Raw genomic sequence first — 25,987 nt, 5'->3', positions numbered from 1 at the left:
AGGGCCGTGACATATGCATGTCCATGTTGATTGCGGCACAGCAGCTCAGCCCCCACGAAGGTGCCCCTGCAGACACGAACTCAGAATACGCTCCATATACCTGAGCCTGTACTGGGAGGTGGGGTTGTGGAGGTCTATATTCACGTCCTGAGCAATGCACTGTGGGTTTAATGGCCTCGCGGTATTCAACTTGCCAACCACTAGGTAGGCCACTGTTCGGTGCCACCCCTGGTGAACACGCGGTCGCAATTGTACGGCGCGACCATCTTCTCAAGTTAGAGATGGCCAAGAAGGCAGCTGTATGAATCTGACACATACTCTCGACATGCAGGGGCACCTTCAGAACGGAGGTGACATGGGGTCCATCCCGTCCCAGCCTCCAAAATGGTTCCAATGGAGTCCTTTAACTGAAGGCTACGGCTTGGTCCTCAACACTCCCTTCATCATCGCCACCTTCTCTCTTTTTATCTGTCACACAATCTCTCGCTCAGCCAATTCTATTATCTCTCAGTCTATCGTATCCCTGTCAACAGGATGGCTCGCGGAAAATCCACAGACAAAGCCTCTACGGTCGCTACAAAGAGCCCTAGCAAGGAGGTGGTATTGAAGGAACCTCCCAGTTCCCATCAATATGGGCGTTCCAATTGCTCTGGCAAGACATCCGACAGCTTCGCTCGACAGGAGAGGCAGTCAGCGGAGAGAAAAGACCGGGCAGGATCCCGGGCTCAGACTCCGACGAAGCCACGAGGCACTCGCAACTCCAAAAAAACCTCTGCTCAAAATCCGGTACACGGGACCCTCTCGCCTGTGGCAGTCTCTCCCGCAGAAAGCCATACCTCATATGACTCCGCTGACAGTGATGGTTATCCGTGGTCCACTCCTGAGCGGTCTCATGGAAATTCCTCTTGGGGAGGGACGGCTAGTACACCCTTAACACCACCAACAACCGGAAGACATGCCGAAGAAAAAACCCCTATCCACCTGAAATCGCCACTGCCTCGGGCTAAAAACCTATCCAGGAAACAAGCCGGTGATGCAAGAGTGCCAGTTAGCAAAGAAGATTCTGAAAGCGGTCATGAAGACGAAGAATTTGGCAAGAACCCCAAACCATCCAGGAGGTTGTTCCAAAACATACCGGGATCCAAGCCGACGAACGAAAACAAGGATAATGGTGCAGGACCGGAAATTAAATCAGACGGCTTGCGTGAGTCTTCACTGCTCGGTTTCATTATCCCTTTCGATGTTCACAAGCGATATTCGGAAGCCCGCACAACATGTGTAGCTACTACAGTTAAGAAGCCATATAAAAGGTGCGAGAAACGTCGAGCTCCAAAAGAAGATGTATTACAGAATGCTTTTTTATCTCTCCGGAACTGTTTCACGTACTATCAGGAGAGGAGATACGATGAGTTCTGGAATATCCTTGAAAACTTCGTGACAACGGCACTCTGCCATTCGCATCGCAAGACGGCCATGAAAGAGCGCAAAATGGAGGCAGTGGAGGCATACATCAAGCGGCTGTCAAACGACAAAAAACACGCCACTCTTCCGGACGTCACTCCATGTTTCACCACCAGCGAGTTTGAGGCGTGGATAGAGGCTATTTCCGATTCAATCGGCGCGGACCCGGAAACTGGAGCCACCTCTACGATTAAGTCCAACGTCAATTTGAAGGATGCCGACCATAAGACTACGTTGTCCCCAACATTTGATAGGCCTCCGCCTCTTAGGACGGATTCTTATCCGCTCGAGATCATAGGTCTGTGGCAGCCGAAAAAGACTATAGGTATGCCCGTTAATGAAGCGATTTTCGAAGTCATCTGGCGAACGTGGCGTCCGAAGAAACAAGAGAACGGCTTTATATACGTTCTCGCACATCATAGTAGACCTGGTTATCGAAAGATAGGGTACAGCAAGGACTCTGGGACGCGCAGGGGGCGATGGGATGCGGATTGTGATCGTCACCATGCCGAAGTCTCCCTGCCCGAAAATGGATATGTACTCCATGCTGAACGAGTTGAAAAGCTTATCCATGCCGAGCTAAAAGATGTGCGAGTGAAAGTAAAGTGCGACAGATGCAACAGGGAACATACCGAATGGTTTAAGGTTACAGAAGAACATTTGAGAAAGGTCTTTGAAAAATGGAAGGAATGGATCCAGCAACACCCATACACGCAAGGCGTTGGGAAAATTTGGATGCTTAAAGCGGACATGATCGCACATCTAGAGAAGGATTGCGAACCAGTGAAACTCGAGAAGAGCATGGAGCGACGACTTGCCATGGCTAGGACCATCAAGGTGGAAGCCAGTACATGACCAAGACTGGAGCAGACGAAGAAAGAGCTGGAAGCCGGTCGTGGCTTTGGAGTCCCGGATCAACGTCCTTGCCATGCACGAAGAACAACAACCCTGGGAACTCCTGATATTGAGGGGTCAGATCTTCAAGCAGATGAACGATCAATGCCACTATTACCATCCGGGAGCAAGAAACTACCAATAACGCCGTCAATGATATCCAACTATGAAAAATTGTCCTCAGACATTTCCTCTAGATAGCAGAGAGCTACAATCGTTCGACCACCCGTGGACGCGATCAGGTATGCTGGCCTGTAAGAACAAAAGTTTGTAATCGTAAGCAGGAGAAAGGGCACGCGACCTGCTTCGATCCGTTGGCTTTTTGAATTTCCTCGAGATATCAGTGTAGGACTGTTTTATATTACTATGTATCATCGAGGCTGTGAGCAATGTTTATCTCTACAGATAGGCTTTAGGTACTCTCTAGGAATACGACACCTATGACTTTCTGCCATTGCGGGACAGACAAGAGGGGTGGTCACTGAATAACGCCTCTAAGCCGAACACTGAAGCGGAATCTCATCCGTCTCAGCGAGGAGACTATTTATGCAATCGCGGAAGTGTGTATCTATTGTTTGTCTTATTAGGTGATTATAAAAGGGTGTTGGCGACGGCATTGTGCGACATCCAAGACGATAGAGGAGGTCCATTCTCTTCAAATTATTACATGGATCTTAGAGTACGGATTATGCTCAGGTTAGCATCTTCCGCAACCCGCTACCACGAGGATCAGAGTCTAGTAACCAATACACTCAAGGAAGCGTCTTCAGATAACACCCTGGCCAGGCACAGACTCCTCCTCCCAACACCGTTCCCATTCTTCATAACGACTGCCAAGTTTTGCTCTCAGTGTTTTCTCTACATCTTCGGAGTACAGTTGCATCTCACCGCTAACTGACCAACGTCGCGCTCCACAGAGACACATTTGAGCATGCCTAGCTATCATACTGGCTGTCTCTTCGACTAAACCCAGTCCAGTCTTCCTCTTGAGATAGACTGGGGGCCCCCTTGTGGGGTCAGGTACGCGCCTAGGCCAGTCTTCCAGTTCGTTTAAGAGTTGCACGGTCAGAGTCTCCCATGTTGAGGGGTCTATACGCCATAGGGCTGCTGTTTGCCTGACGATGCGCATCCAATAGGCCAATCGAAACGGTGACTTTTGGTCTTCAGTGCGTGCCCCCTCTGCGTGTGGTCCCTTGTCCAGCGCTGGATAACGTCCCTCAGCCCATGTCGCATAGGGTCGTTCTCTCACCGGAGCCCATAGCGGAAAGCCTTCGAGCCAGTGTTTGAGGAACAATTGTTTTAGGTGGTCAGCTTGAATTCGGGTTCGTGGATAGGAAATGCCACATGAGACTTGAATCCATGAAGTGGTGAAGTTCTCTCCACATATGTTCCTCATCGTTCTGCAAAATCGAAAGAGAGGCCGGTAATTGTAGTCATTGACGTATGCATAGAGCTTCCTATGCTTCCCCAAGTAAAATCTCCACATCTCATAGAAAACTTGACTGCATACAAAGGCGAACTGTGGTAGGAGAGAATGTATATTACCACGCTCGTCTACAAAAATCCAACCTGGATTGTGCAAGCCTGTCCCATTCTGGCAGCGATTACGCTCGCAGTCGTGTGGCCGCAGAAGAGACGGATCCCCCAAACCGCGAGAACGAAGACTCTTGGGGACCTTATCATTCCAGAGGCTGGACACATATTCGTCGGCATATTTCCTGCATTCAAAATGAACATCTTTCTTTACTATTCCCATTTCATAGGGCTCTTCCACGAGCTCACTATAGATGTCTCGAAGAATTGTGATTCTGGCCTTATCTTCTCTCTGTCGAAGGGCTTTGGTATTGTTCGAGAAATTTCGACTTCGCAGGGTTTCCTGCGAGAATCGTTTGTAGCCGATCGGCCTGTGGCACACCAGTTCATAGATCATGCAGCGGATATCGAGTGGAAGATCAAGAAATCTAAAATGTAGGGTGGGTTGACTGCTTTCGGTTCCACCTCCTTGATCTGTTTGTGTGCGATCTCCTGTCTCGTCGCCGGTTCCGTCCAACTCGGATGGATCCAGTGCTAGGCGCCTGCTCGTTTCGGCTTCTACTTTTCTCTCTGCTTCTCTCCTCCTTCTGCACTCGAACAACACCTTTTCCCATAGCTCTCGTCCTTGTTTTGCAGCGTCCTCCTCTTCAACCATTCTCCACGTCTTTTGCGAACGTTCCACCCTCACCGGCTGCTTGAGAATTGAAAGGTACCGTTTCTCAGCTTTCAGCCTCTCTTTCCGCGCGCTGGCTTCCTCTGCCTTCTGGTCTTCTTTCTTTTCTCCTGTCACTTCTGAAATTTCGTTTTCACAATTCTTGCCTTTGGACTGTGCAGCGCACTCTCCCTCATCCACTGGGGGCTTCTTCGTATCTTGAGTTCTGCTCTTCATTTCCGCTAGCCTGGCAGACCTGCGTCGCGCCATGTCTTTGTTTTTGGCTTTTGCTACAGACTTGGGAATAATAGCGTAGATGAACGACGATTTACGTCTCGTTGGAGTCATGCGTGAACATTATATGCACAAATGGTGAAACTGTTTTCACATCGAAGAAGTAGGAAATCACACAGTGGACTGACAAACCACCCGTAAGTTAAAGCCCCAAACCGCGATCACTTCCCAGCACACATGCCCTTGCCAAACTGTCACATGTGTTTCATCCGCAATTGCCAATCACTCCAGTTCAGAAGCTACGAGAGACGCTTGCATATCAGTTTCTGTTAACTTTTGGGTTGAGACCTACTATTTACGGTTTGCAACCACCACAAGGACAACGGCTATCACAAAGTGTATAGGCCACTGTTCCGTACTATACTTCAAACCTCTCGTAGAGCGTGATTGCGCCGAGAGCAGCATCTTCAATGATTTTCTGCATGTGCTTGTGCGTAATGAGCAAGCTCTGGCGCTGTGACAATCGGCATATGACTGACGATTTGTCAGTGCATGAAGCCTTCCACGCTCTGAGCACATGCTGACCTGAAGACAAACATCATGAGAGGTATACAAAATCTCTACTTGTCGAGAGGAAAAGGACTTCCAATCTTTCCTTCACCAAGCTTTCCGTCCAAGTAGCTTTTGAACATGGCAGGAAACGGCGAATTACGCAGATCTTTGAGGTTGGCAGAAAAGAATAACAGGCATGAGGAGAGAAAGATCAAGAAAGAAGAGGTGAGCGGAGACGAGGCAGAGGAAGTGGTCCCAGAGATAGCGGGTGAAGATGAGGAAGGGCAAGCTGAGGAGATGGTAGTGAAGAAGGACGAAGAATCACCTGCCGAGACGCCTGCAGATGTATCGCACTCTGATCGAACAATGGGAGCAAAAATGGAAGAAAAACCAGAAAGGGCAGAGGAGATCGGAAAGGGAAACAAGCTGCCGAGAAGGGTGGCAACCAAGAAGCAAAAAGGCAGATTCGCAAAGAAGACTGAATCAACAGACGAAGATGACGTAGAAGCCGGGAAAAACTACCTTGCCATTCTCAAGGGGCCATTCAAGTTTGAGAAAACAGGGAGAATGAAGATGAAGGAAGAAGCGGTCAAACAAGGGCGAGACCTGTGGGAAAAGGTATTGTTGGAGTGCAAACTCAGGAAACAGATTGCAAAGGAGGCGGCGGCAAAAGCCAGGTCAAGGCAGAATCCGGCTACGCATGCTCACGACAAACTGCCAGGCGGAGCATCTCAATTTCATGGGTTTCTCAGCCTTCCAAGAGAGGTTCGGTATCTTATCTATGGATTCTACCTGGATGCTTGCGACGTTGGTGGGTGCTGCTCTTTTGGACAAATAGTACTGCAGCTACTGGATCGATATCGCAGAGATGGGGCTGGAAGCCCTGTGGGATCGTACCAAAAGTCGTACCGAAAGTCGACCAATATTGGGACTGAAGTGAAGTTGTCGGATAAGCGGGCATTCTTGATCCTCAAGGAGGTCTACATCAAGCTCGTGGAGGAGCCTCACGAGGCCCAACAATTGGAACAAGCTGTCTACGACGAATGCGCCGAATATGCGGACGATTATATGTACTTTATCAACTACAGACCGAATTGGGTCATGAGACCATTTCATCGAATCAATCAGCCCTGCCAAAATAACTTCCGAGTGACTGAGCGGGGTAACATCCTCAACGATCTCACACCGTTGTCCCTCGTTTGTCGCGAAATCCTGTGCGAAATGTGGGAGTTCTGTCAGTGGAATAAGGCGCCCATCATCGTGGATATACGCCAATGCGATTTTCGCCCCCTTTTTCGACTTTGCAGAACTCTGAAAAGACTATGCGGCTACAACATCACCTCCTCCATGGTCAAAATACGCTGGGAATGGCGTTCCTATACCTCCTCCTCTCCATCCGAGGGCCCTTTTCCTAAAGACTTTTACAACCTTGCGCAATTGTTTCTGATGCACTGGCTGGCGGGATTTCCTCTGTGGTACCTGCCAGCGCTAGGTAGTTGCCTTTTGGAAGAACATTGGCACTCTCCTTGTAGCGACGGGCTTGACAATGAAATCGACCCTTACAAGAGTGCCCGTGGCATAACTCAGGAGTATCCACCGAAGGTAGCCGTTGCGTATTGGATATGGGTTGTCAGACATGCTGCTGCTCTGTGGCGTATTGATCCAGCAATGTGGGATGTACTGACAGATCAGTACTTAAGGCATCTGAATTACGGTGCTCACCGAGACCATCATTGCATACGTCCGTTTTATCCACCTTGGAGACTTGGACTGGGCAAGATTGAGAATACGGTCGGCATTATTGCCACAGCTGCTCTAAGGCCTCTTCCTAGACTAGAAAAGCCGCCCCGCACCTTTCAAGCAGTAGCGGAAAATTTCGAGGTTAGGGACGGCCGTCTTCGATATTCGCCCGCAGTGCAATTTTATGGAAGAGCTGTGTACAAAGCTGTAAAAGCCAAGCCTGGAAGGTTTTACAGTGAATGGGAGAAGTGCTGGGACGAGGAATCCGTGCCTGACGAAGGTATCATTTAGGGAACTTGAACTTGTACGGATGTATTGGCTTATTTTATAATATTTGGCATGCGGAACTCGATCTTCCCGGTGAATACATAGAGAATGAAGATGAGTATGGTTACGGCTGAACGAGAGGAACTCGGGGCGTGCGAGGCGGATATGTGCACGAAAATATGGCTTTGCAATTCGTATTTTGCATCTGGTAGTCAGTGTCTACCCTGTTGTTGCTGGAATATAGATACCAGATGACCACTGACATACCGTGATTCCCAACCAACCCATTCATCAGTAAGTAACGGAGTACAATTAAGCTATTTGCTGTACTGTACGTAGGAGGGACAGTCTGCGTACACGGACGGTCCAAATTAGCCCACCCGCACAGTGCCAATACTTTTTAAGGGGTGCTTACCGTTTACAGAAAGCTATAGAGTAGGTAGAGTGAATTGGAGTGTAGATAGAGTAAACTGCAACTTCGGGGCTTCTAGAACTCCAGTTACTGCCTGGGAAGCTAAACTGCCTAGCCCTTCCGTAAACGGCTAGTAATTTGCCTTTCACGTACTGTACTCTACGTGGGAGAGGCCTCGTGCGTACTAACGGCGCCTCATACAAATACTGACAACACGTACGGTCGGGTGTACCTATCGATGAATGGGTTGACCCCAACGCAGGATTCCACAATCTGAATACCCAGACACGCTACTAACAACAAAGATCTGGTCACGCGAATACATCATCACCACAACTGAGCCGTTTAATCCTACCTTCTGAAACATACCTCCCAATTCTTCCCCACTGCAGCAATTCCTTCAGAGACAACGACTTCGACGTAGCATTCGCACCAATCCACACACAACAGTTCCATCGCCTTGAAGTAATACTATTAGTAGGCCTCTCTCTTGGAGAAAAGTAGCCTAAAACTCTCATTAACACATCCCTCAATTCGGAAACGCGACTCCAACAGCACGATCGCGGTGAGAGGCAGTATCTTAGACGACACAATGGACGACAATGTGCATTGCTTTGAAACCGGCAGTGACAATAATTTCGAACCACGTACGGGTCTTTCGGGTATGCAGCTGGTATTTGCGTAATAGCATTGCTCGATTGGTATACGCAGGTACATCACCTAGGTGCATCCTTAGGGCTCCCCTGAAACGGGCCTATACTTCCTCTCCTCTTATAGTGACCACCTTTACGTCATCACCAAGGACTCTGCCATCCATATACCGACAATCGATCTTCCAAACGCTCAATTCCGCAGCGATTCTATCTCTACTCTCATACTTGCGTTTCCACCTCCCTCAACAACGCCCACAGCCCCTCTCCATTCCTGTAGTCACTCCAAATCACATTCACCAACCACGAGTCCCTGCAAACATCTCCGAGAAGCTTATGAGACTGCGTCCGACTCGGATACACCCGCTGCCACTCGCGCCAAATCCCAAACGCCTCTTCAAGCCAACTCCTGAAGCTGACGGCCTCGATGATCGTCGGCGTCAAAATCTCCTTCCCCGCAAACGTACCCCACGTCACGGGGTTCACACTCGCCTCGTCGGACGATTCGAAGTCGCCGGCCTCGTTGCCGGCAAAGTACGTCACTTGGTCGTGTGCGTCGAGCTTTGGTTTGAGTTTCGCCCAATCCGCGGATGGGAGGAAAAACTCCACAAACGGTTTCTGAAAGACACGGCCATTCTTGGGTCCCCAGCCGAACACAGGGTCAGTCGATTTCACCCCGTCGACTGCTGGCTGAGACGCAACGGTCCACCACCCCTTTGCATTCAACTCTAGCAGCTCTTTTGTGATTGTGCTCGTCTCCGGGCTAAGCCCCTGTTCCGACCAAGGAATGGCTTCGAGTTCGCCTTGGATATGGCGCCTGAAAATGGTGGATATGTCGTCCTCCTCCACGGGATGACCCCAAAACTTCAAAGCCTGCGGCGTCGACACGTGAAGAGTGGGTCCATATCCATCAATCTCCCCGAACGCCGGACTCCGCGCATCACCCCAACGTCCGTTGGGGAAGTCGTCCCAGGTTGCTTCCCGGCCTAATGTGCCCTCGCCTTCGGATATGGCAAGTGCATTGGCACGGCTGTTGATCGGCCCTTGCGGAAAGCCAACCTCACTCTCCGACGCCTGAAACCCGGAATGACTGGAATGCGGATGAGACAAGATCGCGCGATTATGTGGAGAGGAGTCAAGAGAGGACAGACGACGCCGTATGTGGGTCAGAGCCCCATCCGGAGGTAACAAATCATGACCATTACTCAGTTCCAAGGCTTCCTCGTCTGCGTACGCCAGGGGTATTAGCCGGCAGTCTTCCAGAATATGCGATACAGCCTTCTCGAGGTTGAGAGTATAGAAGTGGAAACCGCGCTTTCCAACACTCGGTCTCTGCTTGATGTGTTCCACAATTTCCGATAGAATCTGCACACCAACCTTCTTCACCAGCTCGTCGTCGCCCTTCACGGCATCCAATCTCTCCAGCAAGCGCCGCGGTAGGCTAGCATGGCTCAGCTTCGTTGTCCGGCGGAGAATCTGGTAGCTCTGGATAGGCATCAAGCCAGGAATGATGGGTATTTTTTTGAACACTCCGCTCTCATCCTCCCGTAACATCGCTTCGAACCGGTCAAACGCCTCCACATCAAAGAACAACTGCGTAAGAATGAAGTCAGCACCCGCTTTCGTCTTCTCCACAAGGTACGGCAGGTCCAGTTTAGGATCCTGGTGCTCCGGGTGCGACTCGTCAGCATGGCCCTCCGGGTATGCGGCTACGCCAATGCAGAAGTAGTCTCCATACTGTTTCTTGATGTACCTCACAAGATCTACCGCATACTGGAAATCTCTGTTCGAGTCCTCCTCCACCGGCAACGTCTCATCGCGGTACTCCTCACTTCGGGGGGCATCACCGCGGAGGGCCAAGATGTTCCGGATGCCCAGCACCTTCGCTTGTTCGAGAGCCTCGTCGACGATGGAGCGCTTCATATTGGTACAGGTGAGGTGCAGACACGTCGTGAGGCCTAATTGGCGCTGGCATATCTCTGCGAGTTCGAGAGATTTGTTGGCAGTTGAGCCTCCCGCGCCCCAAGTTACAGTGACAAAGAGCGGTCGTAGGGCTTGGGACATGCGCTCCAGACGGACTTGGAGGTTCGCAAATCCCTACAGGGAGTTAGAGACCGCTCAAGGAGTATCTAGCTTGTAGAGAGGGGTTACCATGGGCGTTTTGGGGGGGAAGAACTCCAGAGAGAAGTAGTTTGCGCCATCTGGCAAGGCGTTGATCTTATCCGTGATCTTTTCCATAACGAGTGGCGGGCTCAGAGGAGCAATGTTTTGGGTATGGAAGGGGAAGAGTCAAGAGAGTCATAGCCAGGAGGTAGTGAAGGTTAGAAAGTGTGGGCCATAAAGACAGACGTGCGGCAGCGGATAGGGCAATCGTGTAGAAGGTGGGGCATCCAATCGACAATCCCGCTTGCCTGTTTGGACATAGCGTCTCAGCCACAGCGCCACACTTTCGGTAGTTAGTTTGAACGACATCCCACCTTGCACGGTGATACACAGTATGTAGAGCAGCCGGCTTCATCCCCTTGTCTGGGCAAGATCATGAACGAGAAAGAGAACAGGTGGAAAGATGGAATGGAGAGGGTTGGGAAGGCGGAGAACGCCTAAGTTGCAGGCAATGACCTTCGCTTGGAGCCTAACCGTTCTCTTTGCGTCGCTCTCGCATTTTCGCGTTAGCAATTCCGAAGCTGTGTCCTCTTCTTCCCCAGCAGACGCTCCGCGTTCTTCTCGTAAATCGCTTTCCTTTCTGACTCCGTGAACAAACACTCCAACCCATTCTGCATCCTCTCGGCAAAGGCTCTCACGGATGGCGGTCGCGTGAAAGGGTAATCGCTGCCATATAACAACCTCTCATGGCTAATTCCATAGCCGTGCACCAGAGCTTTCAACTGTCCAGAGCCCCCCTCGGGTCCATCGAACACCCATCCAGCTAGATCGAAATAAAACTGCTCATCCAGGCGCTCCCTCGCCCACTGTGGATCGATACGAGGCTCGCCCGGCACCACATGGCCCCATTGGACCATTCGTGTCCAAGTCGGCGGCAGGCATCCCCCTGCATGCGGCAAGATATAGGTGATATGGGGATACCTCTGCACCGTCCCACTCGAGAAGAGATCGATGACCGCTCTGGCGGTATCGAACAAGAACTCAAACTTTGGACTCGGATGGTGCTGCGCCAAGGGTGTGGCGGGCGTAGGAGGAACTCCTTGCACTGTACACGGTGTAGTCGGGTGGATGAAGACGGTAGCTCGCAAGTCGTCAAGTTCCCTGAATACGCGGTCGAACCGCGGGTGTCCGAGATACAAGCCGTGGTAGTTGGTTAACAGACAAAACCCGTCTGCAGAATCTTGACATTGCCGGATCTCGCGAATCGAGGACTCGATATTCGGAAGCGGCAGCGAGGCCCAGTAGCCGAACTTGTCAGGATATGTCTCTTTCAAGTGTGCAGCGTGCCGGTTTAGACTGGCTGTTAGCCCAATACTGTATGCGTATTGAGAGCTCAGCCAGGTCCCTGGAGAGGAGATGCTGAGGATTGATTTGGTTACATTATTCGCTGCCATCATTTGCAAATGTTCCTCAATAGACCAGGATGGGATGCCAGGCATGCCGTCTGGTTTTTGATGGCCTGTACTGCGGAGTGCCTCGTCGTAAAACTGGGGAATGAAGTGGGAGTGCACGTCGATGCGGGGCGGCAGAAGGCTGGTCGAGGATGAAGAAGCCATTGCTTTTAGCGAACCTATGCAGAGTGAAGATAACTGGAAAAACGAAGTCCGAGGAAGCAGATTGATAGTGTCGTGGCTGGAAAGACCGAGTCAAAGTGCAAATACTTCGGCTCCCCAATGGGTTTCCGATTGTTGTGGCACGCTACAATACGCTGCAATGCAGTTGCCAGAAGATGGATCGTCCCTGCCAACGCGAAAATGCGAGAGCGACGCAAAGAGAACGGTTAGGCTCCAAGCGAAGGTCATTGCCGCCCATCTAGTTCCGCCACCATCTGCGTTTCCAGGTGATACTCAGGTCCGGCGGACCAACCGCTAGTGCAAGTAGAGGGACAATAGGAAATTGTTAATAGTACGTGCGACTGTAGTAACAATAACATTGCAGATAGCTAGACAAGAGGAAGTTATTGTTCCCTACCTGCTTAGCAACGAGCTGCCTTAGCTATTGCGCCTGCTATTAATAATAGAGCCGAGCATAGTATGCCGCCTAACATTGACCCTAGAATTACGGTCGAGGAATGCACCTTCACCTAACAAGCGATCACTTATTACCAACAGCGCGAACGGTGGTACAAAGCTGTATTGATTGTCTACGCACTTATAAATACTTGTACGGGTTCATGATGCCCTTCTGCGATGTGTGTCAGTGCTTATTCCTGTCTGCATTGCATTGGCCTTACCGGGTCATAGAGGTCCTTGATCTGCTTCATGAGCTTCACCATAATCTCGCTTCGGCTATATCCAATGTAGGGCCTCTTCTGAAGACCAAGACCATGCTCGGCGCTGATGCTGCCGTTCTTTGATTGTACCCATTCGTAAACAAACGGTTCAAGCTCCTTCTCTACCCTCTTGTCGTAGGACCGGACAGGGACGTTCAAGTGAAGGTTGGAATCACCCATATGACCATAGCCTACAACGTCGACGACAGGGTAAGAGTCATCGTCGCCCACTAAACCGGCCTTGGTGAGACGATCACGAACATCGTTTACAAGGTCGTACATGGACGCAATAGGGATCGAGAGATCGTACTTGTAAACACCGCCCCAGTGGCCGAGGTGTTCCGGGATGCCCTCACGGCAAGACCAGAGCTCTTGGATTTGGGTCTGATCTTGTGCAAGAGTACCGTCTGACACAATTCCATTTTCCATGACGTCTTCAAGGAGCGAATTCAGTTTCTGCACTCTGTGAGTAAAGGCAAGCTTCCCCAAGGCAACACACTCACTTCGCTGTCATGGTCGGTGTTGGACCCGCTTGTTTCAATCAACGCGTAAAATGGATACTCCCCTTCCAACGGCAGCTTCTTGCCCGATGCCTGAACGAGCAACTTTTGCGTTCTTCCGTCCATCAACTCGAAGGCCGACAAGATTTCAGAAAGTTTTGATTTTGCTTGCCGAAACAGGTTCTGGACCTGTTCATAGCTTTCCAGCCCAAAATAGGCGACATTTATAGCTGGGGACCGCTGAGGACACAGGATAGAAATGGCTGTGACGATACCGATGGTGCCTTCGCCGCCGATGAATAGCTGCTTCAGGTCGTACCCAGTGTTGTTCTTGCGAAGTTTGGAAAGGTCGTCGACAATAGTACCATCAGGTAGGACAGCTTCGATTCCCAGGACATTGCCGTGGAGACTACCGTATCTTAGCAGGCGGAGCCCTCCTGCATTTGCTGCAACATTGCCTCCAATCTGGCACGAGCCTTTTGCGCCCAAGTCGAGAGGGAAAATGTGATTCTTCTCGGCCAAGAAATTGTCCGCAACCTCCAGAATGACACCGGCGTCGGCAACAAGGATGCCGGAAACTTCGTCGAATGATCGTATTTGGTTCATTCGTTGAAGGTTGATGACGATCTCGTCGAAGACAGGAACGGAGCCGCCCACTAGGCCGGTGTTACCACCCTGGGGAACAACAGCTAGCATATTGTCATTGCAGTACTTTAGGATCTTGCTGACTTCTTCCGTGGACTGCGGTTTAAGAACAAGTTTAGCGTGGCCACGGTACTTCCGCATCCAATCGCTGTTGTAAGGTTCTATGTCTTCCGAAGCATCTTTGGTGACTCCATCTATAACAGCAGACTCTGAGCCAAGAAGATTCTTGAAATATTCTACATGTTCCTTGGTAAGCTGTGAAAACTTTGAATGTCTTTGAATCTGGGGATAGCTTTAATTGGGTCAGCAAAGTGTGGGTTTGCTCGGTTCGACATCACGTACGTTTCTGAGGTAAACTTTACAGTCTTGGCAGGAGCAGTCTTGGTCGACCGCTTCTCTCCGGGCTGTTGAGGTTCAGTCGTCGCTCCTGATATCCACCGGACCTGCGTTACAGGCCGGACGCGCTGTATACATTGTGTACGGCTTGAAAGCTTGACACTGCGCAGAGATCTTGCAACCCGCGTCGATGTAGCCATTTTAATGAGTGAAGGATAAAAATGCGCCAAGATAACAAACGTTCAGCGAACAGTGATGAATATACAACAGAGAAATCAAGGGTTGGAGGTATCCCCAACTCCTCAAGAGTCGTGAGAGGACTTCCCCCATGCCGATACAGCTCCGAAGTGCTTAGTCACGATCAAATGGTCCGTGACATCCCTGTTCCTCTCCAGGCTGAACGACATACGCGGAGCTTCCCACAGCTTCATATAGCAATCTCATCAATCGCCTGCTCTCCATTACGCCTTTGCTGTTCCATTTTCCTCTTCTGCCGTCCTCCTCCCTCTTCTAAACTTGGCGAATTTGCTTCCACCTCAACAATATGGCCTCCGGCTACGATCGCGCTCTGTCAGGTATGGAAACTCGTCGCTGGGCTTGGTAAACAGCAAGCTAACATAGAGCTCACAACAGTTTTCAGTCCCGATGGTCACGTCTTCCAGGTTGAATATGCTTTGGAGGCTGTAAAGAGGGGTATGTCCAGGCTGGCTGCATATACTCCACTGACGCTAAGACAACACAGGTACATGCGCCGTAGGAGTAAAGGGAGCGGACATCGTCGTGCTGGGATGCGAGAAGCGGTCGGCAATGAAGCTTCAAGATACCCGTATTACTCCTTCGAAGATCTGCCTTGTCGATAATCACGTCGCCCTTGCATTCGCCGGACTCAACGCCGATGCCCGCATCCTTGTCGACAAGGCCCGCCTAGAAGCACAATCACATCGTTTGACGGTCGAGGATCCTGTGTCAATAGAGTACATTACAAAATATGTTGCAGGCGTCCAGCAGAGATACACACAGAGTGGTGGTGTCCGGCCGTTTGGCATCAGCACACTCATCGTTGGGTTTGATCCCAATGACAAGACACCCCGCTTGTACCAGACTGAGCCCTCGGGTATCTACTCTGCATGGTAGGATGTATTCATGGCAAATGTGTGAGGGCTTATCTGACGAGTTCCCAGGAAGGCGAACGCAATCGGCCGATCTAGCAAAACGGTTCGCGAGTTCCTCGAACGCAATCACAAGCCCGATATGGATCGGGAGGAGACAATCAAGCTGACTGTGAAGTCGCTGTTGGAGGTGGTGCAGACAGGCGCCAAGAACATTGAGATCGCGATCATGGCCCCAGGAAAGCCCATTGAGATGCTACCCGTTGAGGATATCGAGAAGTACGTTGAGAACATCAACACAGAGAAGCAGGAGGAGCAGCAGAACAAACCTGGCCGTAGGCCTGGTACAGGAACAGCAGCAATTCTCACGCGGCCAACTGGTGAGGGTTCGGGTCCAGGAGCATAGAGGAGGACGGATCAAACGACAGGCGCAAAGCATGCAGGATTGGAATCTTGTGGTATACGCCTTTCACAGGACCATATACAAAGATGATTGAGGGAGGTATGCAATATTCGGCGCAGCTTGCCCGCTTACTCCTGCATACTCCGTGCTATGGATAGATAGACAGCCGAGAACCCGAGGAACGCCAATAATGCCAAACATGATGCCAAATACTTTTATCCGAGCCTGTCTGCTGCATCCTTGACGTTGAATATAGACCTTTGCTCCTCCCCGCGGACTCGATCGTCCTTCAGCATTCTAGAACCGTCAGTATGTGCCCAGTAGAGGGGTCCCGCCGTAGTCTGAGCTTGTACCTTGCATCTTTGCGCACATCCTCGCCTTCAACTTGGAGCGATGCCTTGGGCGTGACAGCCTCCAGTACGAAATGGTTGTCGCAAAACGGGCAGTACTCGTCGCTGCATCTCCGGTCAACTCCGTGATCTATCTTGTGTTCCCCAGCGACTCCTCACCTCTCCTCAAACTCGCGAGCGTCCTTTCTGAAGCATTTCTTGCACTTCTTGCATGCGAATGTCATCTCGAAGCTTTGTAGGAGGGGGTGATCGGCGGTCTCGCTATGGCACTCGGCACAGTCGAACCATTTCCGGCCTGAACCAGCTGTGAGAATGGGTTTGAAGGAGGCACCGTGCTACGAACGTACAACATGGGGAGCGGATGGCGACTTGGGCGTTGAGGACGTGTTTGCTTTGCGGGGGTCAGCGGAGGTCTCGCGGGGTGGCACGCAGGAGTACGAGGTTCACTAACCACATGGCGGGCGCTCTTTGTCGTTGCGGACAGTTTGCCGGTTCTGCTGAAGAGGCACTGTCGTCTGGTTGGTATTTTTGCGATCCTTTTCTGTGACGGTTGCGTGAATGAATAGTAGGGAGGTAGTGGAATGCTAGGGGCTTCCGCTGGAGCTTGTATTCTTAGAGCACCGTCGCAGCAGCACAACCTTCAATCTTCAACCAAGATCCAGACACCACCGTCTACCCTTGCGGTACCTTCCGTCGCTCGCGCAAACCTCCTTTACCTAAATACTCGCACTCAGAGACGACGGTTCGCCGCCGACGCTCCCCGCGCTCTGAAACGCGCAAGCTGCGACGCCTAGCCATTCACGCCTCCAGCATTGCGACGACGCATTCTCCACCCCAGTCCGGTAAACCATCTGTCCAGCATTCCTAGCAGAACACACGCCGTAGGGAGCGGTTCCGATCGCTTCGCGCTCCCCCTGCACCGCTCTCTCGCTTTGCCTATTCTTCCTTAATCATTTTGCGACCTTCTCCTTGCCCCCCGCCCGTTTTCAGGAATCGCGGTGCGGGGAGGCCCTCACAAGTCCTGAAGAACCAGGTCTCGAACTGAAGGGTTCGGGTGGTGGCACCAGTGGGCCTACAAATACACGTCTGGATACGTTGGATTGCTAGGAAGACTTCAACATGGACGCCAATACTGATGGGAGCACCGATGCTTCTTCCATCGTAAGTTCACTCCCCCAAAGAGCAAAAGCAACTGGACTCTAATAGATCACTAGAAACCAGTGTCCTCCCTCCGGAGTCACTTTGAGAACATGCTTGGGTCTAATAACAAGCCGTCCGCCCCGCCTACACCAAGAGTTCCTACGCCTAAGACCCCCGAACGATTGGGTGTACCAGAAAACCCGAGAAGAGCTGATGGGAGAATATCGCTAGATATCCCAAGGGAGACCTCGGGAGCGGTGTCGACCTCGAATCTAACGGAAGGAGGTGCAAATGGTTCAACTACGCCGCGGGGACGAGCTGATTTACGCCCACCCTGGGTTACTCCCAAAGCAAGGCCTTCCTCGATGATGAGCTTCGGAGCAGCACGGTCGCAAACCAGGTCACCTCCCAAGTTGACGATACATTCGCCGCGCTCTCCGCCAAAGTCTGCTGAGCGGCCCATTCATTCCCCTCTACCCTCGCGGGCTTATTCGCATGCTGTCCTGGATTCTCCAGCTGTCCAAAGCCCCAGCATCATCCTGGGAAAGCCGTTCGTTCCTAGTAGAAACGGAACGCCTTCCTCTGAGTCGAGACAGGCTCCCCCCATACCAGTTGCTTCGAAGCCTTCACCGCATGGAGATCCGGACAAAAATACGACATCCGTTGCTCCCACATCACCCATACCTCCACCGGTAAATCGCGCAGGAAAGCCGAAGATATCGGGTACCACGAAAGTAAACCCACCGGACTCTCCTATCCGAAAATCGTTACCGCCAGACTCCCGTACCGAAGCCTCGGATATCGGCGTTTCGCCATTCGATACGCCTCCTAGCCGTGGAACAGGCAGCGTAAGGGGGAGTATGTCACCTCGAAACATAGCAGAGACCGAAATGGGCGCGACCCAGAGAATCAGCTCAAGAGATAGCTACCTTCCTCCTCGCCCAAACTCCCGTGCCGTTGCCGAGAGGACAATGGCTCTAGATTCTCGCCTCGGCTTCCAACCACAGAAAAGGTCACAAGTGACATTGAACAGAGGGCACAGCGACCTAGCGGAAGATAAGCCCGGCCTTCCTCCAAGAAGAGACGAGGGTTGGTTAAGGAAGAGTATGGTGTTGCCGAGAGCTGCTCCGATTGAGCCGCCCGTGAGACATTCGATGGATACCGTACGACCTCCGCTGTCAGTGTCAGAGACAAACAACCGATTCAAGCCACCTCCGAGGCGAACGCAAACTTTGGATTTGCCAGAGAGGACCAGCGCCCGCTCTCTGGAACCCCCGAGACCACCCCCGCCGCGTAACTCTGGAGAGATGAAACGACCGTCGCATTCGAATATCAAGGCTTCTCCACGTAGTTCCGGAGAATTTCCACGACCGACAACGAGGACTCCTCCACGAAGCTCCGGAGAGACGGGCAGCCAGAAGATTCAATCCGCACGTACCTCTGGAGATCTGAGGACCTATGATTCCGACGATGCAGACGTCCCTCTTGACAAGTCCGCACCAATATTGACCGATTACCCTGATTCATCTGAAGCAAACCGCAGACCACCAATCTTCAGGGAAGGCCCGCGAGAGATCCCCACCAAGTATGACACGAAACTTTTTGCCATTTGCGGAGAGTACATATGCACAAGTGGCTACGTGACCAGGGTATGGAGCCTTCTGAACGGAGAGATGCTGATGAGCCTAAGTCATGGGGATACCGTCAAAGCTACAGCAATATGTTTCAGACCCGCCACCGATGTCGAGAACGAAGGGAAACGACTATGGGTTGGCACAAATCTTGGCGAGATGCACGAAATCGATATTCCAACACAAAGCGTAGTATACACAAAATCCAAGGCGCACCGGTCGCCCCTTACCAAGATATTCCGGTATGCATCGGAGATGTGGTCACTGGATGAGGAGGGTGTGTTACATATCTGGCAACCCGACGAAAGCGGATCGCCAACTCTGCACCCAACTCCCTTCACGTATCGTGTGCCTAGGGGGCATTCGTTCTCGATGATTGCTGGGTCTCAGCTCTGGGTTGCTTACGGCAAGGAGATCCGAGTTTATCAACGCAGCAGTGATAATAGGTTCTTCCAAGAGGCGACGACAAATGCACTGTCGCAACCCAATGCTGGCGACGTCACGTCGGGGGCGATTCTCAGCAGCCAACCCGATCGCATATACTTTGGCCACGTTGACGGTAAGGTCTCGATTTATGCCAAGAGGGGGTTCGCATGCCTCGGTGTGGTTAATGTCAGTCTATACAAGATCAGCTCGTTGGTGGGCGTTGGAGACTACATCTGGGCTGGCTACATCACTGGAATGATATACGTATACGACACGAGGAGTACGCCTTGGAAAGTCATGAAAGACTGGAAGGGGCACGAGAATTCCATCGCAGGCATTCTAGCGGACCGGACCAGCATGTGGAAGCTGAACAGGCTGCAGGTTGCCTCGTTGGGCACAGACAATATGTTGTGCATATGGGATGGGATGTTGAGGGATGACTGGCTGGAGACGCAGATGCACCAGAAAGACGTCGAGTATTGTGATTTTAGGGAAATCTCGGCAACCGTCATGACGTGGAACGCCGGTGCAGCGAAACCAAAGGCACTAAGACACGATAACCAGGACGAGAACTTCTTCCGGGACTTGCTACAGCCTCAGGACCCTTCGGACGTCTTGGTTTTCGGTTTTCAAGAGCTTGTTGACCTGGAAGACAAGAAAGTCACTGCCAAGAGCTTCTTCAAGAAGAAGAAGAAGAACGCCACGAGTCCCCATGAGCACATGAGCCACCAGTATCGAGCATGGCGGGACTATCTCCAACGCATCATCTCAGAATACCTTCCCAGCGAGCGATATACCTTGCTGCACACGGCGGAGCTTGTTGGCCTCTTCACGTGCATCTTCGTCAAGGACTCGGAAATGTCCAGGATACGAGACGTCTCGGCCGCTCAAGTGAAACTGGGGATGGGCGGTCTGCATGGAAACAAGGGCGCCCTCATCGTGCGCTTTTTCATGGACGACTCGTCGGTTTGCTTCATCAACTGTCATCTGGCGGCAGGGCAAACGCAGACGATGCACCGGAACAACGACGTCGCCACAATCATGGAGGCATCTGCCTTACCTCCCAACCGCTCGCCTTCCGACTGTGCTGCCTTCTTCGTGGGCGGCGGAGATGGCTCGATGATCCTCGATCACGAAATCTGCATCCTGAACGGCGATCTGAACTACCGCATTGACGCCATGCCACGCAACACGGTCATCGACGCCGTCAACCAAGGGAACCTGAAGAAGCTGCTTGAACGGGATCAGCTGCTCGTGAGCAAGAAGCGGAATCCCGGGTTCCGACTTCGAGCCTTTCATGAGGCGCCCATCACCTTTGCGCCTACGTACAAATACGATGTGGGGACCGACACGTACGACACTTCGGAGAAGAAGCGCTCTCCTGCGTGGTGCGACCGCCTGCTGTACAGGGGCGTGGGTAGGATCAAACAAATCGATTACCGCAGGCACGATGGCGTGAGGGTTTCGGATCACAGGCCAGTCTCTGGCAGGTTCAAGATCAGGGTCAAGACTATTAATACGAAGAGGCAGATGGCGACGAGGGAGAGGTGTGAGGCCGAGTTTGAGCAGGTCAAGCAGAGGGTTGCGAAGGATATCAAGTGAGTCTTTCTCATCGGTTTGCTCAAAAGTCCCAGTACTGACTGTTGATAGGCATGACTACCTCTGCAATGTGTTCGGTCTGAGTCCTAAAGAAGCCGAACAGTTGCTCAAGAAGGGATAGGGGTGTGGCTACTGCAGTGGTTTTGGTGTAGGCCTTGAAGGGCGGAAATGCTATCCATGCGGCGATGGTGTGTAATTGTAATTGATAGAGTTGAAGATACCCCCCGAGGTAATGCAATGCGATATCCTTCACGTTGTACTCTGCACAGGTCTTAGTCATCCTGCGGTGATAGACATCGTGGTGGACGTCACCCCTGCCGCTAGCGGAGGAAGATCACGGTGACGTCACCTCACGTAGCCGTCTAAATACCAAATCGCAACAACAAAACATGCATTCCCACACGAAACCACCGTTCCCTTCTTTCCTCACAATTAAATGTCCCCCGCCCGAGTCATTACCCTCCAGCGACCTTTGGCCCAACTATCGCGTTCGTTAAACGCACCAATCACTTCGCAGTTCAGACCTCAGCTCGCTACATCCTCTGCTATCCTCGGTCTTCAACTCCGTACGAATACATCCAGCACCATGGATAAAGACCAAAGCCGTGGCACCGAAACCACGGGTCTGAGCGAGTGGAAGCAGCGCCCCCCATACCGCATACACGAGCCCAACGAGAACTTCAAAGCACTGTACGAGGCAAACTGCCACTGCGGCAGGGTCAAGTATCAAATCAGCAGAAAGGAGCCGCTGGACTCGAAGTTGTGCCACTGCACAACATGCCAGACGCAGCACGGTACGCAAATTCCCCTCTCGTTCTGCTTCCACTAGAATCACCTTGCTGACATGGTCTGGTTTTTACTATATAGCCGCACCCTTCCAATGGGCCGCCATCTTCCACAAGACCGACATCAACTTCGCCACGGGCCACCACGACCTCGAATGGTACGACCCGACGTCCAAGTCCATCGAGCACAAACTGCCATGTAAGGTGCGCTGCAAGTACTGCCATTCCCCCATCATGGATGAGGGGAGGAATATGATTTTGCTGTTTCCGAGTTTGATCCATTTGAAGGACGATGAAGCCAAGGCATTGTTCAAGCCGAGGTGAGTGCCGTCGTTGCCGGTGTGGGTTATGAGTTGGAGCTCACTGTGTGGGGCAGGTGTCACATGTTCTACGGTCAACGCGTCATGGATATACCGGATGGTCTGCCTAAGTGGTCTGGGTTGAGCGAGGAGAGCGATCTGATTGAGGATAGTCCGCCGGATCTGGTCAGGGAAAGGGAGAGGAAGAGGGAGGAGGAGCGGAAGAAGCGGTTCGAGAAGGGGGAGAATGAGTAGGTCCTGCGTAGGGAGACAACAGGACGAGGATATGAAGCATGCCGTTCAAGAGATCTGGACGATGCATAGATTATCTGTAGGATATATGCTGAGAGGTGAAATAGAAGGGCCTCATAAGCGGGAGACCTGCCGGGAAGGCATGGCGTATGTGAATGAAAGATGTTACATGAGAATTCGGGCCATGGGCGATTTCGAGTTGGCTCTTTCACCTGAAATATCCTTGTCTACCGGACACGAACCTCCGGCGCGTCCAGGTCTGGCCCCCGTAAGCATACGACGTTTCCTCTTCACCTCTTATTATTTCCTTCTTGCCCCCTATTTTACAGTCATACGGAGCCTTGGAAGGTGTCGGAAGTTTGAAAAGTACCAGTCTCAACGAAGTAATCTATGTTGCCCATTCCTGTCGAAGACGTATTTCAAAAAAGCTCATCAGATCTCGTTCTATAGAGAGATGTGTATCTGGGAACCATGTCATCTTTGGCCAAAATGCACGCACTTTGCCTCTTTCCCTATTTACTGCTTGCACTCGTATTTTCAAGTCGTTGGTCGACCATGGTCCCGGTTTCTGGACTCCATTTCCCTCATCTTCACTCTCACCGCAAGTCAAGTCTCCTCCGTTTGCAGCGCTAACTTGACTCATCTCCGCCTCTCCACCTGCCAACCTTACTTCATATTGTCCGTTTCTTTAAACCCTACCTGCTTTGACTCTCTACCTCGCCTCCAACGGGAGCTCGCCCTGCGTCCTCGACTTTCTCCCTCGCCTTCGCGCCGAAGGCCATGGATGACCCCTTCGCGCAGTGTGAACTCTGCGGATGCATCTTCTTCGTCGGCGGTGAGGTCGGTCTCTGCACGTCCTGCTCCTCCAAAGGCCACTGCTGCTGCCCGGCGTGCGAAGACGATGCAGATCGAAGCTTTCTCCCGGGAGACCCTACTGGACATGCACGCGTCTCCACGACTTCAGAGATCACCCAATCTGTGCGAGACGACCAGGTCCATCTACCGGAAGCCTCCTCTCTCGCACAATCCTGCTCTAACCTTAACCTTTCCGACGAAGCAGAAAACATAGTGGACGGGGAAACTACAACCAACGACACCGCGTCCTCCACCACCACCGACGGTGAAGACCTCGACATCGACATCGGCATCGACATCGGCATCGACATCCACACCATCCTACACAACCGGCCCCAGACGCTCGTCTACACCCTTCTCATAGACTCCTTCCGCCTCCGCCGGCACGACGACGCGCTATCCCACCTGCCTTCCTGGACAAACCTCGAGCTCGCCGGCCTTCTCACGCGTAAACCATGCCTCGCGCAGTTCCGACGTTTCCTGTACCTCGCCCAGACGCGCCCGGGTCTATTGCCGTATTGGTGGATCACTGAGAAGGACAAATCGATGAGTGTGTGCGTCGGACTTGGGATGCAGAAACCGGGGGTGTGGGCTTGTTTGAGGCAGGATGTTGATGAGGGGGATTTGAGGGAGTATTATGGAGGCAGGAAGATGGTGCGGGTGTTGAGGGGGTTGGCGGAGGTTGTTTATGGTGGGGTGGAGAGTTGGGTTGTTGGGGAAGTTTTGCGGGAGAGGGTTGCGAGGAAGAGGATGGAAGAAGGGGAAGGAGAGGGTGGGGAGGAAGGGGAAGATGGGGGACGAGAGGATGAGGGGGATGGGAGAGAGGATGAGAAGGAGTGAGGAGAGAACTGGGAGGATGGGGGACGAGAAGATCGGGGGCAGGGGGAGGGAGAGCATAGGGGAGAGAGTTAAGCGCGTGTATGCGATAGGGTTTGGGAAGCTGGACGTGAGATATACTCTAGCTGAGACCGAGAATTGAAAATGTGTAGATCTGACCCACCGCCTCAGTGATTGACGAGCGTGCCTGACGAGCGCGATTGAGACCGTGCTCAGTGAAAGTGAAAGACCCACGGCCAACCGCTCCTACTCCAATTGCAAACACAGCAATAATATTTTTGGTGCGCGCACTATCATTTATATGCACTATATAATCCACAAACATTCTACACTCACCATCACCTACCGTGAGATAGCCTAGCGGTTCAAGGTCCTGCGTCTGGATCAAAAGATGCGCTTCTGCGAACTTGCGGGCGATTCGAGCGGTGGGGGATATTTTTTTGGTCTGGGGTTCGAGTCACGGTGTTGGGTTTTTGTGTTTTTGTGTTTTTGGGTTTGGTGGTGGTTGCGTGAGGGAAGGAAGGTTTCCGGAGTTGGTGAAAGATGCCGACGCTGGGGTCCAGTGGGGATTGGTGAACAGGTACGCAGTTGGTCTTGGATTTGTCTAGAGAATTTCAGAAGTATTTTTGATCTGAACTTGGAATTACCTAGGGTGATGGATCTTTCTATTATGCTGCCAGTCCTTCCAGCTGTGTTGCACCTTTCCGTACGAGACATTCTTCCACGTTAGGTGGCTCCTTCGTTCCTCCGAATCAACAATATATCTGTCCTGCCTCTCCCCCCTCTTCCTTTTCTTCTCCCCCATATCTTCCTCACTACCAGACTTCCAGGGTTCTCTTTCGAGACCACTTCCTTTCACACCTGATATTCGGAGGCACACAGCAACAGCCATGACAGACACAGCTGCGGCTGCTCAGGCCCCTCTCGCCGAAACCTGCCGGGTCTGCAAGAAAACAGGCTCGGCCCTGAGACGCTGTGCCCAGTGTCACAGCGCCGCCTACTGTTCTCGTCGCTGCCAACGCCGTGACTGGAAGCAACACAAGGAGAACTGTCAACCTGCCTCAGAACCAGTAGGATGCGGCGACGTGTGTTTCAACTCCACCAACGAGCGGTCTTCCGATTCGACCCAAAATCCTTCCTCTAAGCCGAAACCGCTGGAGAAAACGCTCTTCAAGCCTTTCAACCGTCTTGACAACGGAACCTACCTCCATGACCGCCCCAAGCAAGACGTCTACAAACTTCTGATCGACACGTTCCGTCTGCGTGAGAATGACGACTACGAGTTCGAAGGGTACAAGCAAGTGGGAATCGTTTACAAAGGTGCCACGCACAGCCTCGAGCCTTTCCGCAGGTTCCTGCGTCTCGCAGAGAGCCGCACGGGATTGCTGCCGAGCTGGTGGAATGGGGATGCCAGGAAGGAGTGTGAAGAGCTGGGAATGCAAACAGAGCAGGGAAACTGGAGTAGTTTGAAGCATCGCGTGGCGAAGCGGGATATAATCAAGCGATATGAGGACGACTTGACCATGCCCATGCAGTTGAGGATGTTAGGTGGGTTGGTGTATAGAAGGGAAGTGATGGGAGCGGACGCGACCTCTATGCTGAGAATGATGGTGTCGAGGGAGAATGGACAAGTGCCGTACCTGTCGATGTTCTCTATGTAGCAAGGGACGGGGTATTGGTGCTGAATGGGTGGCTTCACCACTTCTGAGGAAGAGATGACTACGAAGGAGCAGATTGTCAGCAGAGTGCCTATACCTTAGTGCCAATAGCATACAATATAGTGCAGACATATCATCTTGAAGGACGGATATCTCAAACTGTCTTTACTGATGAATGGAAAACTTAGTCAATACAGATTATTAGAGCGAGCTGTGTCAACCAAATTTATCGAAAAGGTTAATGAAATCTCCGGAACAACGATTATTCGAATGATTCGTCTTCCTGCATTTGGTCCCTTCGGCCCGACCGTTCCGAATCCATTTCACCCACT

The 25,987-nt window shown here is 51.9% G+C and overlaps 12 protein-coding genes across 12 annotated transcripts; 7 read left to right on the top strand and 5 right to left on the bottom strand.

Annotated features, from left to right (window-relative positions):
* Window positions 1–98: 98 nt before the first annotated feature.
* EI97DRAFT_429709 (DUF1766-domain-containing protein) lies at window positions 99–2,747 on the top strand. Its single transcript, XM_033797506.1, has one exon. The coding sequence runs from the start codon at window positions 535–537 to the stop codon at window positions 2,314–2,316; it is 1,782 nt and encodes a 593-aa protein (XP_033657481.1). The 5' UTR covers window positions 99–534; the 3' UTR covers window positions 2,317–2,747.
* Window positions 2,748–3,909: 1,162 nt separating this feature from the next.
* EI97DRAFT_477446 (uncharacterized protein) lies at window positions 3,910–4,888 on the bottom strand (the record flags this gene model as incomplete). Its single annotated transcript, XM_033801959.1, has 2 exons — window positions 3,910–4,046; window positions 4,138–4,888. The coding sequence occupies 2 exons, from the start codon at window positions 4,886–4,888 to the stop codon at window positions 3,910–3,912; spliced, it is 888 nt and encodes a 295-aa protein (XP_033657480.1).
* A 576-nt stretch (window positions 4,889–5,464) lies between these two features.
* Window positions 5,465–7,357, top strand: EI97DRAFT_454883 (uncharacterized protein; the record flags this gene model as incomplete). The annotated part of the gene is made up of 1 exon (XM_033800588.1): window positions 5,465–7,357. One exon carries the CDS (start codon window positions 5,465–5,467, stop codon window positions 7,355–7,357), a length of 1,893 nt encoding a protein of 630 aa, XP_033657479.1.
* A 1,018-nt stretch (window positions 7,358–8,375) lies between these two features.
* Window positions 8,376–10,740, bottom strand: EI97DRAFT_390634 (methylenetetrahydrofolate reductase-like protein). The gene is made up of 2 exons (XM_033796224.1): window positions 10,547–10,740; window positions 8,376–10,492 (listed from the first exon to the last, which is right to left on the bottom strand). The coding sequence occupies exons 1-2, from the start codon at window positions 10,631–10,633 to the stop codon at window positions 8,618–8,620; spliced, it is 1,962 nt and encodes a 653-aa protein (XP_033657478.1). The 5' UTR covers window positions 10,634–10,740; the 3' UTR covers window positions 8,376–8,617.
* A 162-nt stretch (window positions 10,741–10,902) lies between these two features.
* On the bottom strand, window positions 10,903–12,286 carry EI97DRAFT_429707 (amidohydrolase 2). Its single transcript, XM_033797505.1, has one exon. It carries the CDS (start codon window positions 12,112–12,114, stop codon window positions 11,065–11,067), a length of 1,050 nt encoding a protein of 349 aa, XP_033657477.1. The 5' UTR covers window positions 12,115–12,286; the 3' UTR covers window positions 10,903–11,064.
* A 389-nt stretch (window positions 12,287–12,675) lies between these two features.
* On the bottom strand, window positions 12,676–14,623 carry EI97DRAFT_410780 (uncharacterized protein). The gene is made up of 4 exons (XM_033796710.1): window positions 14,318–14,623; window positions 13,334–14,267; window positions 12,792–13,286; window positions 12,676–12,742 (listed from the first exon to the last, which is right to left on the bottom strand). The coding sequence occupies exons 1-4, from the start codon at window positions 14,509–14,511 to the stop codon at window positions 12,710–12,712; spliced, it is 1,656 nt and encodes a 551-aa protein (XP_033657476.1). The 5' UTR covers window positions 14,512–14,623; the 3' UTR covers window positions 12,676–12,709.
* A 121-nt stretch (window positions 14,624–14,744) lies between these two features.
* EI97DRAFT_429704 (N-terminal nucleophile aminohydrolase) lies at window positions 14,745–16,041 on the top strand. The gene is made up of 4 exons (XM_033797504.1): window positions 14,745–14,886; window positions 14,945–15,004; window positions 15,054–15,441; window positions 15,493–16,041. Exons 1-4 carry the CDS (start codon window positions 14,856–14,858, stop codon window positions 15,824–15,826), a joined length of 813 nt encoding a protein of 270 aa, XP_033657475.1. The 5' UTR covers window positions 14,745–14,855; the 3' UTR covers window positions 15,827–16,041.
* On the bottom strand, window positions 15,949–16,794 carry EI97DRAFT_105756 (uncharacterized protein). Its single transcript, XM_033792930.1, has 5 exons — window positions 16,625–16,794; window positions 16,521–16,564; window positions 16,333–16,468; window positions 16,177–16,278; window positions 15,949–16,120 (listed from the first exon to the last, which is right to left on the bottom strand). Exons 1-5 carry the CDS (start codon window positions 16,627–16,629, stop codon window positions 16,039–16,041), a joined length of 369 nt encoding a protein of 122 aa, XP_033657474.1. The 5' UTR covers window positions 16,630–16,794; the 3' UTR covers window positions 15,949–16,038.
* Window positions 16,795–17,292: 498 nt separating this feature from the next.
* EI97DRAFT_454877 (DNase I-like protein) lies at window positions 17,293–21,090 on the top strand (the record flags this gene model as incomplete). The annotated part of the gene is made up of 3 exons (XM_033800587.1): window positions 17,293–17,334; window positions 17,388–20,968; window positions 21,021–21,090. The coding sequence occupies 3 exons, from the start codon at window positions 17,293–17,295 to the stop codon at window positions 21,088–21,090; spliced, it is 3,693 nt and encodes a 1,230-aa protein (XP_033657473.1).
* A 465-nt stretch (window positions 21,091–21,555) lies between these two features.
* EI97DRAFT_369496 (uncharacterized protein) lies at window positions 21,556–22,308 on the top strand (the record flags this gene model as incomplete). Its single annotated transcript, XM_033795193.1, has 3 exons — window positions 21,556–21,763; window positions 21,837–22,074; window positions 22,131–22,308. 3 exons carry the CDS (start codon window positions 21,556–21,558, stop codon window positions 22,306–22,308), a joined length of 624 nt encoding a protein of 207 aa, XP_033657472.1.
* Window positions 22,309–23,085: 777 nt separating this feature from the next.
* EI97DRAFT_454875 (uncharacterized protein) lies at window positions 23,086–24,000 on the top strand (the record flags this gene model as incomplete). Its single annotated transcript, XM_033800586.1, has 1 exon — window positions 23,086–24,000. One exon carries the CDS (start codon window positions 23,086–23,088, stop codon window positions 23,998–24,000), a length of 915 nt encoding a protein of 304 aa, XP_033657471.1.
* Window positions 24,001–24,651: 651 nt separating this feature from the next.
* Window positions 24,652–25,871, top strand: EI97DRAFT_429700 (putative MYND domain protein). The gene is made up of 2 exons (XM_033797503.1): window positions 24,652–25,716; window positions 25,772–25,871. Exon 1 carries the CDS (start codon window positions 24,888–24,890, stop codon window positions 25,656–25,658), a length of 771 nt encoding a protein of 256 aa, XP_033657470.1. The 5' UTR covers window positions 24,652–24,887; the 3' UTR covers window positions 25,659–25,716; window positions 25,772–25,871.
* The last annotated feature ends 116 nt before the right edge of the window (window positions 25,872–25,987 follow it).

Source organism: Westerdykella ornata, assembly GCF_010094085.1.
Source record: "Westerdykella ornata strain CBS 379.55 unplaced genomic scaffold EI97scaffold_2, whole genome shotgun sequence".
Classification (NCBI taxonomy): domain Eukaryota; kingdom Fungi; phylum Ascomycota; class Dothideomycetes; order Pleosporales; family Sporormiaceae; genus Westerdykella; species Westerdykella ornata.
The sequence above is the reverse complement of the archived record's forward strand: the minus strand, read 5'-3'. Positions and strand labels throughout refer to the sequence as shown.